General features: G+C 41.5%; 1 protein-coding gene and 1 pseudogene across 1 annotated transcript; both read left to right on the top strand.

Annotated features, from left to right (window-relative positions):
* Positions 1–437: 437 nt before the first annotated feature.
* Positions 438–3,537, top strand: LOC147434551 (uncharacterized). The gene is made up of 5 exons (XM_086489646.1): positions 438–492; positions 672–953; positions 2,071–2,176; positions 3,034–3,320; positions 3,512–3,537. The coding sequence occupies exons 1-5, from the start codon at positions 438–440 to the stop codon at positions 3,535–3,537; spliced, it is 756 nt and encodes a 251-aa protein (XP_086345772.1).
* Positions 3,538–4,070: 533 nt separating this feature from the next.
* Positions 4,071–12,044, top strand: LOC147434550 (uncharacterized; annotated as a pseudogene).
* The last annotated feature ends 305 nt before the right edge of the window (positions 12,045–12,349 follow it).

Genomic DNA, 12,349 nt, shown 5'->3' with positions numbered 1-12,349 from the left:
AATGTTTCATGATTGTCGTTTCATGATTCTCATGCAAATGATTATTCCATATCCTATTGCCATAAATGCAGAATCGCACATTGCAAATGATTATTCCATATCCTGCCCGCAATTCAAGACACATTAGTGACGATTTTCTTTTCAACATATTTTCAAAAAAAAAAACAATTAGATTTAATATAAACTTTTTAAAAATCAGCAGCGTGAACATTTAATGATTGAAAATTAAAATAATGAATGCACCAACAAACGTCGTTCAAGACAAATAACTACTCCACCAACTCAAAATCACTACTCCACTCAAAATTATTCTAACAAGATCTCTGGATTTCCTATGAGAGCTTGATGTGAGCGCACATTAACATGTAGTTCTGGAAGCAGCTCTCAAATCTGCAGCAGAGGCACACACTTTGGGAGCAGGTGTCACAACTCTAAACATGCATGTTAACGTGCAGTCTTTGGGAGTAGGTCTTTGGGCGCAAAGTGGTGCAGGTCTCGATCGGAGCAGTTCTCAAAAAACAAAAGCTAAGCTGTGCGCACGTTAACGTGGGGCACAAGTCTTTGGGCTCAAAAAACCAAAGTCTTTTGAGGTCATTTCCTACCCTATGTTTGATCGAAGATGCTCGTAGCTAAGCAGTGAGCGCACGTTAACGTGCGCTCTTTGGGAGCAGTCTCAAATCAGCAGTTCGCGGCAGGTCTCGGAAAATCAAGGCAGGTCTCAAATCGGCGGTTCACGGCAGCAGTTCATCAGCAGTCTCAAATCGGCACAGTTCGCGGCAGGTCTCGGCGAATCAGGGCAGGTCTCGGCAAATCAGGGCAGTTCTCGGCAGTTCGCAAATCACTTCTCGGCAGCGCCAGTTCTCGGCAGTTCTCAAAGCGGCAGTTCTCAAATCGGAAGCATGGAGAGGAGTTGCTCACTCACTCTATAGTGGAGAGCAAGATTCGAGCAAGGCGTGCAGTCCCAACTCTGTCATTGTGAGCTCAGATTCGTCATGAATGAGTGAGGATGCAAGGCGTGCAGTTCGTACTGATGAGTAAGTACAATTTTGTATTGCAACTTAGATTCAATAGTAAACAGAAAATATAGTTCGTACTGATGTGTATTGCAACAGAAATAGTAAACTTAGATTCAATAGTAAACAGAAAGTGCAGAGAGTAACAAAGTCTTTGGTTTCTCCCACAATCTTCAAGTTTCTAGCAAAGGAAACACTTTTTTTGTTGTGGGATGCCCACACGTTTGTCTTGAAGCTGAGAGCCCGAATTTATTCTGTGATATCCTTGTATTTATGACGAATGCGATTGTCTATCTCAAATGATGCTATCATTTTTTCAATCTTCACGAGTCTCTGGTATTGCATTGTGATGTGCTTATTGCAATGAAGGGATGCAATAAGGTCAAAGTTATTATGTGCCCAAAGTTATTCTGTGCGCTCCTGCTTTTTATCATGAATGCAACTGTTTATCTCAAATGATGAGTCTCCAGTATTGTATTGTGCTGTGCTTATTACGATTAAGGGCTGCCCTTAATTGCATTGTGCTGTGCTTACTGCAATTAAGGGCCACTAAATGTTGCTTCTCGGCTCATTTTTACAATTCACTTCAATCCCTGATATGCAAATTTGTGTGGTGCTGGACACAATTCCAACATTCTTAGAGGTTCAATAGTCCTTTATTTCTTTCAGGTCAATTTTATACACACACACATGTATATGTATATACATATGGATGTATATGTATTACCATATCATACTATTCTGATGCCCATACCACAATAGCACACACTACGCCAATGGCATTTCTCCTCCACGTGTAAAGGGCTTTGCATGGTTAAACAAGTTGAGTTTTCATGCACAAGCTCTGGAGTCTAGTTTTTGCAAGGGTTGCAATTCGTTCCTCTATCCCATGAGCACCATACTGTGTGAATATTTCTCTGTCATGGTTTCAAGGTTTTGGAAAACGGTTTATTTCGGTGCACATGTGAGCGTGCGGTCTCTTGAGTCTTTCAAAATATGGTTATGAGTCTGAGTTGCACATGCAGGTGAGAAAGCACCTGCGAAGTCTGAGCGTTAGAGCATCTGTCATCCGAGTATCGATGCAAAGCTTGCATCTCCATGCCAACATCACCAAAAAATCGGAGAGGAGCAATGGCGGGGCGTAAAGGACGCCCTCCTGTTAGGTACATTTTCTCACCATTTTTTTTGATGTCATTATTATACATGTAGAGGTGCTCGTCGATGTGCATGCCTAAAAGCAAATTGTATAAAAAATAATGTATATATTTTTACAAAAGCAAATTGCTTCTAGAACTACCCGTTGACGAGAATGTTTGTAGCTTGCTAAATTTTATTTAGTGTCTAAAGACCTGCATGTTAATGTGAATGCCTAGAGACGATGTTTACATATGAAAAAAAGCTTTCAAATCATCCAAGCTTTCAAGTCAATTAGTGTCTAAAAACCTGCATGTTAACATGCATGTTTAGAGAAAAGTGATTAATGTTTCAAAAGAGATTATTTTTGTTTTTTATATTCAATATTAAAAAACCCTCATGTGAGGTGTCCATTGGATTATTATATTTTTTGAAATTTTGTTCCACATTCAAAGGAGGTGCTGTCCAAATATTTTCAAAGATTGATTGTGTATTTTATTGAAGGGCAACTTAAAGACCTGCATGTCAACGTGCATGTTTAAAACCAATGTTTCATTAGAGTAGCAAAATATATTGTTGTATTTCTAGAATTTATTTTTATGCACAAAAAAAGTTCTAGTCATACATGTTACATGTTAGCGTGCATCTTTACAAGCAATGTTTTGTTGGAGATAGTATTTATTTTTTGTCTTCAATCTTTATTTTTTGTCTCCTCCAATGGACTATGTAAAGATTAAATTCTGTTTGAAACATTGCTTATAGACATGCATGTTAACATTCATGTTTAGAGGTAAGTTTTCATTGCTTATAGACATGCATGTTAAAGTTCGTGTTTAGAGACAATGTACAATTTTTTTTAGATGTTGATTGTGTATTTTATTTGTAGTCCATCTCGTGGAAGATTAAAGAAAAGCCTACGTAATGAAAAGTCTACACAACCACTTGAAAGTAGTGAACAAGTGTCATCAGTGTCAGTAACAGAAATGTCAGAGTGTCATGGCATTGAAGAGGAAGAGATTCACTCTGTGGATGTTGACCAAGGGTCTATGCACGAAATTGATGACACATTGGCTCCTGGAGAAAACGAACTTCAAATTATCCCTTGGGAAATGCGAGATGAGGTAACTGCAGCTGCAGAGATTGACGAGGAGCAAAATATTTTTATGCATAGAGGTGCCGATGTACTTTAGACCACGCGTATGTTCAGTTGCTTTGACTGTCCTCCTATACCATTGTGTAGGTTGATTCCATATGCTAGAGTCAGAGGTTTAAGAGATGATTTAGGTGGATTAAAAACGGCTGTTGCAAGGGAAGGATATATGCAAGAAAATGGAGCTTTCATTGTTTCACTTTGGACATTTAAGAGAGAGCAAACCATTGCTACAGGTAAGTTGAAGCTTCTTAAATTTGTTAAGTGAATTTCTATTTTAAAAATTCTTTTTGAATTCACTAATTTTGGTTTCTTGTTTTGAAGATGACATCAAGGAAAAGTGAGATGACATCAATGAGGAGTATGAGTCAGATGACATCTTTGGATAGAAATCAATGAGGAGTATGAGTTGGGCTCAAAAGCCAACCAAGGTTTGCAGATCTGTCATACCGCATGTTTTATGTTTGGGAGGGCAACCATCGCACACTTGCATGGACTGAAGCTATCAAAGAGAAGTTTTCCACCTCAAAGGAGAGACATTGTAGGGTCCTTTGTACTATCATAGATCCCACTAAGGTTCCTGAGATTGCATTGCTAAGTAGCTTGCAATGAATGAATGTGTGAATATCTACTAAAATATATATCTTGTTGTTGAATACTTTATTATGGAAACAAATCAATATGAGTTTTTGCAGTATGAACATGAATGCTTTGGTGGCCACTCACATACGGGATGAGATTGTGAACACCAATCACATATGTGCAGTTGAACATGAAAGCTACCTAAAAACTCTCCCCGACAAAGACCAGAAACTAATTGCATCTGTGCGAAGAAAGTATGCTAAAGGTGCAGAACCTTGGTATCCACTCACACGACGCTACCTTGGCATGCTAGTTTATGATGTGAGTTTGGTTTTTTTTTTTGCTTACAAATTATTTTTAAGTCATTTGAATAACTCTTAGACAAATTGATTTCTTTTTTAGATTCAAATAACTAAAGAGAAAGAGTCTAGATTGACTCAACTCAAGCAAGGAATGCCTGTAGAGGATGTGAAGAAGGAGGAGAAGAGCATTCATCGTGAGATAATACATAAATATCAAGAACTCATTGGAAAGGTACACTTCACCAAATAATCAAGCAATAGTCATTGTGTTGATTGTTGTTATGGATGTGAAGTAAAACTTCATGCTCTTTGTATTGTGTTGTAGCTCTTGAATATTTTGGATCCCAATCTTGGGACAGACTAGTTGGCAAAGATTATGTCACTCAAATGGGGACATGACAGTTGGGCAACTTTAGAGAAGCTAAACTTGATTGCACTCCATGATGCCCCTATGCAGAATAAAATCCAATGGGTTTCATTACTCGAGTCTGATAGGATCACAAGGACTACTTTTGGTTTGAAAAAGGGAGATAATTTGTTTCGACAGTGAGTATGATTTACTAGTTATTTAATGTTTGGCTTGCTTTGTCTAAGAGATAATATTTGTTTAAATAACACAACTTTGCTTTTTTTAAATTTGTAGTTGGCTGCGTAGAGAGGGCTACCTTGCTTGTGTCTATGAGAGAGCAACACAACTTGTTTTGGACAATTCAAATGTGCCAGGAGGGGCACCATTGCCACATGAATGCACATTGGGGTTCTACTTTGATGAAATTAAGTTTGAAGCTAGGCCTTTTCTCTATCCTTTGGAGGTTTCTTTGGAGGTCAAAAGCAAAGATGTAGAGAAACAAGCACTCAAGAAAGTTGATACTTTTTGAATGGCAGCTCAACGATTGGCTTACAGGTTTGTAACAATTTTGATCTTGCTTTGTATGTCACTATCGAGTCATGTGATCTTGCTTTGTATGTCACTATCGAGTCATGTGTTCAATGTTTTTGTTTCTTGTTAGGTTTTTGTCACTTTTGGTTTCAAAGGGGATCTTGCTAACTCTCCCATTTGTGGTGAGACAGTGGGCACAGACTGCGTCAAAGGACACATATATGTACCCCCCTAGCATGCCCACTTTGACAACATGGGAGAGAGATATATGTCCATGGTGGTTAGATATGGTGCAGGGTCACATCCTTGAGAGAGAGAAAGAGCTTCGAGAAACCATGCTTACGGATGCAGCAGCAGAGGCGAGACAACCACCACCTGCTACTTTAGAGGCGAGACAACCAGGTATGCTTATGTCATTCTTTAACTTTTATATTTTCATGCTGTTGATTCTTGTAGATTCAAAAACTGTTGTATATGTCTTTTAAGGTGTCCACTTGTCTAGTGAGAGGATGGAGACTGTGGTTGATACCACTATTGTGAAGGATGTTCTAGAGCATGGTAAGTGTCGAAATTTTTATTGTCGACTTTTATTAATACTTTGTGAAAAAGTTCACATATCATAAATATGTTGTCGCAGACTCCTCGGGCTTGATTGTTGTTAGGAGGAGCATACAATTTGTCTATATTTTGGAGTCTCCTTTGCGTTACCCAATGCTTCCTGTGTTACCATATACATGTGGTAGTGATGTGTGTGAACACACTAGGACCGCCGGGGCATTTTTTCCCTCTTTAGGAGGTTTTTTCCCCCGTGCATTGTATATACGCCCATCACTCTAGGGCTATCTATCTTTCCATTGCACACTAAGTAATATACTCTCTATTGTGTGCCTTGAGCTTCCTTCGTCTTCTCCAAGCTGTGTGTGTTTCTCTGCAACCCTAATTCCAACAATTGGTATCAGAGCAGGTCACGTCCTCCCGGGCTTAGTCGCCAGCTGCTCCAGCACACGCCTGCTCACTTTCTCCGATTTCAGTGAGCTTTGGCAAGCGTTCGCAGGTCGACAAATATTTTGGGAGAGCTCTGAAGAGCTTGGTCTGCTCAGAATTTTGATTTGGGCTCATTTCGGCCTCCGTTTCCACTACGGGCAGTACTGCACAGGTCATTTCGTCATTTTGTGCAGATTTTCTGTCAGTGCCGTTTTCTGCATAACAGGTGCCTTATAGTCTTCTACGGTTTGTGCTATATAGCACAAGTTGTTCCCGCTCCATTTCTCCTATTTTCGGGGAGTTTTCACATCAGGTGCAGCATTTACCATGGCTGACAACAACAACACAGATGTGTTCAAGATGTTTGCTGCTGAGGACAGGTTGGATGGGGACAACTACCCTATGTGGGCTTATATGATGCAACACGTTCTTGTGTCAAAAGGTGTCTGGAACATTGTGCAGGGCATTGATGTACGTCCTGGTTCTGAAGATGTAGGCGATATTGAGGATGTTGCAGGTCTTGCTGCAAGGATTGCAGCTGTTAGAGTTGTTTTGCCTACAGCAGAACAAGCTCGTTGGGATGTTAAGGATGCGCAGGCTCATGCATTGATTGCGTTGTCTGTGAAGCGCACCATTATTCCTCACATCCGTTCAGCAAAATCTGCAAAACAGGCTTGGGATATTCTAGCAGGTCTTTATGCAAGCCGCAATGAGGCTAAAATTGCTTTGCTGCGTAAAGAGCTAGAGTCGAAGATTATGCATGAGGAAGATGATATGGACACTTTCCTTGCTAGTGTCAAGGATATCAATGAGCAACTCATTTCTGCAGGTGAAGTCATTTCTGACAGTTCCCTTGTGCAGACTGTTCTTGATGCCTTACCAGATTCCTACCAGACTTTTGCTAGTACTTGGAGACTGATAACCCAAGGAAATCCTGAAGTTGTCAAGTTTGATGCATTATGCACATTGCTGTTGCAAGAGTCACTTTCTAGAAAAAACAGGACTAGGCAGCGTGCAGTTGAACAGGCTTTTATTGCTTCTCAAAGAAAGGGTGGTAACAGTAATGCAGCCACTTCTTATGGTTCTGCTGCGAGTGGCAAAAATTCTGTTCCTGATGCTTCTGCTGGCGGCACTTCGTCTGGCAATCCTGGTGATAAGGGCAAAAAGAAGATGCGTTGCCATTATTGTAAAGCCAATGATCACTTGATCAAGTCGTGTCCTAAGTTGAAGGCCAAAGAGGCTAAGAAGAAAGAGGGTGGTTCCACTGCAAATGCTGGTTCCACTACAAATGCAGCCATTGTTGAGTCTTCTGTGAAAGGAGATTGTGATGCTGATGTTGATGCAGAATGGGCTTTTAGCGCAGAGTGCACTTACAATCCTGCTGTCCATGATGCATGCTTGTCAGTTGCTGCAGATTCACATGTGTGGTATTTCGACAGTGGTGCTACAAAGCACATTACCTCACATCGTGAATTGTTTACCTCTCTCGAGTCTGTCCCTCATGGGAATTCAGTCACTTGTGCCAACAACGCCTCTTATCCAGTTCAGGGAGTTGGAAAGATTGTGCTCACTGCTGCTAATGGCAGTTCCTTCACACTTGTTGATGCACTTTATGTACCTGGGATCAAGAAGAATCTATTGTCTGTATCCGCACTTGCTAGACTTGGACTTGTAGTCAAATTTGTGGATGACAGATGTACAGTTCATGATCTCAGTTTTGGTGATGAAATTGTTGCATCTGGGCTTTTGTGCCGTGGGCTGTATAAGCTCACTTTGTATGACAAGTGTGGACAAAATTTTGCAAATGTTGTTGCAGATTCAAGGGCTATTTCAGATGCAAAACTTTGGCATGCACGTTTTGGTCATCTGAATTTTGCCAGTTTGCTGCGTTTGCAGAAATCTGATATGGTTCCTTCTTTGCCGCCTCTTGAAGCACCTATCAAACATGTTTGTGAAGGCTGTATTCTGGGTAAAATGCAGCGTTCTAAGTTTCCAAAGGATGGTTCAGTTAGGGCCACATGCAGGTTGCAGCTTGTGCATAGTGATGTTTGTGGGCCCATGCAAACTCCGTCCTTGGGCAATTACTTGTACTTCGTGACTTTCATTGATGATTACTCCAGGCATGCGTGGGTATTTCCGCTTAAAGCGAAGTCCAAAGTTTTTATGTGCTTCAAACAATTTTTGGCTATGGCTGAAAATGTCTCAAAATGTACTATGGGCACCCTCCGTTCCGATCGAGGGGGGGAGTATATGTCTCATGAATTTAATGCATTTCTGGCTAGTCGTGGGATAAAACACCAATGTACAGTGCCTTATACACCTCAGCAAAATGGTGTTGCTGAGAGGAAAAACAGGTCACTAACGGAAATGGCACGATGTATGGTCAAAAGTCAAGCTTTGCCGCATTCTTTTTGGCTTGAGGCCATCATGTGTGCCACTTATGTACTTAACTGGTGTCCTACGAAAGCTTTGCAGTCTATTACTCCATATGAAGCATGGCATGATAGAAAACCTTCTATTGAGCACATGCGTGTTTTTGGCTGTTTGGCATATGCTTTGGTGCCACAAGTGCAGCGCAGAAAATTGGATGATAAGGCTGTCAAATGTATTTTTGTTGGTTATAGTACTGAAAGCAAAGGTTACAGGTTGTATCATCCGCAAACAAAACGTATTTTGGTTTCACGGGATGTAGTGTTTGTGGAAGATTCTGTTCAACCCTTGCTGTCATGTACTAGAGACAGTAATGTAAGCTCACAGGACATTTATGACACTTTGTTGCCTCTTTTCAGTGGTGGAAATACGAATGTAAGTTCCAATGAGGCAAATGTACAGCCTATGGGGGTTTCTGAAAATGTTTTAGAACAGCCTATTACTGATGCAGATGTACATGATGTACTTGATGAGGAAAGGGCTGAAAATGAGCAGGCTAGAGGTATGCCAAAATGGCTGGTGCACACTTTGCGTGACAGTAAATTGGATGCACCTTTATCTAGTCGTACTCGTTCAGGCTCTCGCCATGCATCTTATGCATCAGATTGTTATGCTTTGGCTGTGTCTAGTTTACATGATGTTGAGGAGCCTCTGTCTTTTGATGAAGCACAGAATTCAGAAAATTGGATTGCTGCCATGAAATCAGAATATGATGCACTTATAGAGAATGACACATGGACTTTATGTGATTTGCCTCCTGGCAAAAAGGCCATTGGTACGAAGTGGGTTTACAAGTTGAAACGCAAGCCGGATGGTGAGATCGATCGCCATAAGGCTCGACTTGTTGCAAAGGGTTATGCACAACAAAAAGGCATAGATTATGAAGAGACTTTTGCTCCCACTTGTCGTATGACTACTGTGCGTTTTCTATGTGCATTGGCAGCTCATTTTGGTTGGGATGTACATCAATCAAACATTGTTACTGCTTTCTTGAATGGTGACATATTTGAGGAAGTTTATGTAACGCAACCTCGCGGTTTTGTCATAAAAGGACAAGAGGACAAAGTGTGCAAATGTAAGAAGGCTTTGTATGGGTTGAAGCAATCTCCTCGTGCTTGGTATGAGAAAGCTGACACTCATTTGGTTAAACGAGGCTTTCGTAACAGTCCAACAGAAAGCACATTGTATGTAAAGCGTGAGGATGATGTATTTCTCATTGTGGTTCTTTATGTTGATGATTTGCTGATCACTGGACCAAATGAGAGACATATTGCTGAATTTAAGGCTGATTTGAATGTTACTTTCAAGATGAAAGATTTGGGGCTGTTGCATCATTACTTGGGTATACAGTTTAAGCAGTGTGATGGTGGTATTGCCTTGTGTCAGAAAAGTTACATAGAGACATTGCTATGTAAGTTTGGACTTGAGGATTGCAAACCTATTGCCACTCCCATGGAAACAGGTTTGAAGTTGAGTCTACATGATGCTGGCGATCCTGCTGATGTCACTCTTTACCAAACTGCTGTTGGCTGCCTCATTTATGTATGCAACACGAGGCCAGATATTCAGTTTGCAGTCTCGCAGGTCAGCAGATTTATGCATAGCCCAGGGTCTAAGCATTGGCAGGCTGTCAAGAGGATTTTCCGCTACCTTAGTGGCACTTTACATCTTGGCTTGTTTTATCCCAAGGGGGGATCATTGCCGCCAGACTTACATGCTTTTTCGGACTCAGATTGGGCTGGTTGTTTTGACACGCGAGTGTCCACAAGTGGTTTTTGTTTCATGCTTGGCAGTTCATGTATATCATGGTTGAGCAAGAAGCAACCTACTGTGGCCACTTCGAGTTGTGAGGCTGAGTACAGGGCAGTCTTCACAGCTACGGTTGAGTGTGTATGGCTCAGACGCCTTATGGCTGACTTGGGTGTTGGACAGGACACTGCCAACACTATCTACACTGACAGTCAGAGCGCATTGGCAGTTGCGAGGAACCCAGTTTTTCATGCTCGCACAAAGCACATTGAGGTGCATTACCACTATGTCAGGGAGAGGCTCTCAGCAGGAGAGATCAGCTTGGCTTATGTGCCAACACAGGACAACCTTGCAGATCTTTTCACAAAGGCATTGTCTCGTGAGAAGCTTGAAGCTTTCCGCAAAGCTTTGGGCTTACTCCCCTTTGTGGACTGAACCTGTCCTCAGGGCATGGCACTTCCCTTTACTCATGTGCCAGCTCTCGTTCACCGCATCACTCCAGGGGGGATTTGTTACCATATACATGTGGTAGTGATGTGTGTGAACACACTAGGACCGCCGGGGCATTTTTTCCCTCTTTAGGAGGTTTTTTCCCCCGTGCATTGTATATACGCCCATCACTCTAGGGCTATCTATCTTTCCATTGCACACTAAGTAATATACTCTCTATTGTGTGCCTTGAGCTTCCTTCGTCTTCTCCAAGCTGTGTGTGTTTCTCTGCAACCCTAATTCCAACATCCTGTTGATACACGATGTATTGCTATTGTTGGCGATTACATTTCTATCGCTGCAAACTATAGAGAGGGTACTCGCAATGTATCGTGGAATCTTGTGCATCAACATATGTCTCGAGTTCGCTCAAGCGGTGTGCCATACACTTGTGGGGGAAAGTCTGTTTCGTGGGCCGCAGATTTTGTCTTCTTGGATCTTCCTTTTGGTGGATTGCATATTGGTTCTTCTTCTCCATCTCGTTGGGATATTTGCACTGAGGAGCATGTACGATCTGCTATCCATTTGACTTTTTCTACACTTGCAGATTCTGGATGGCTGCTCATTATGGCTTCTACTGTTGCCTGCAGGTATTTGTGTTGTGTTTGATTACTTGCATTAATATTATTTCATAATATCGGTAGTTTTTTCTTACAAGAACCTATGAATAGGAGAGGTTATTGGATGGGTGGAGAGGTTCTGTCGTGATTCACAGATGGTGGTACATCGTCGCATTATAGTGCTCCATCATAGTTCATATGGATATGTTGAGAGTTTATCTGGTCGAATTCAGGTATTGTTTTCACTTCAGTATTTTATAGTTTTGTTGAGGCTCTTTCTTCAATGTTGTGGTTTTGTAATTTGATTTGCAGTGCCAGTGCTCTATGCTACTTATGGTACACAGGATTGGGATGCAGCCAGCATGCTTTGTGGCTGAGAGCACCACTATGTTCTCTCGCTTGGGTCTCTAGCCTTCAGATTCGTTCATGACACACCATTTTCCGGAGCCTTCCTTAGCTAGATCAGGATCAGGGATGCCTTGGCAGGGTGAGATGTAGTGGAGCCAGGCTTTTGTTGCAACTTTTGTTGAGCTGCTTTGTCGACGTGGAGGTATTTTTTTGGAGCTTGGGTGTGGTAGAACTCCCGTTTTGGCTGCATGCTTATCATCTGAACGAGCATGTGCTGCGCTAGACACCGATGAGTCTCTTATTAGAGACTATGTGGTTCCCTTGCTTTGCCCTAAAAAGTGAAGCCGAGAGGAGGCATCTACCTCTCTAGATGTTGAGGATGAGGGTGACATGCCATCGCGTGTCGACCCTTATGATGACTAGTGAGACTTCGCTCCTACTATGACATTGACATTACTTTTGTGTTTTTGATCTTTATGTTGTGTTTCACTTTTTGGCATTTATGTATCTTGCGTAAGAATTACGTCTAATGTTATTAGATCCATAGATTAAATTTTGATTACATGCATAATAACTATATATACTTTTGTTTGTTTGTGGAAGTGCATTGTCGATTTATGCAGAGGCAGCGGCTCAAAGAATGGCGAAGGAATTGAGATACGACTTTCGTATCTGTGAAATGCGTCATAAACGCAATGTTTTCATTGATGACGAATGCGACTCTTCAT

This window comes from Adiantum capillus-veneris, chromosome 19 (assembly GCF_014529385.1).
Source record: "Adiantum capillus-veneris isolate H3 chromosome 19, ASM1452938v2, whole genome shotgun sequence".
In the NCBI taxonomy this organism is placed as follows: Eukaryota; Viridiplantae; Streptophyta; class Polypodiopsida; order Polypodiales; family Pteridaceae; genus Adiantum; species Adiantum capillus-veneris.
Note: the sequence above shows the minus strand (reverse complement) of the source record. Positions and strands in the feature narration are given on the sequence as shown.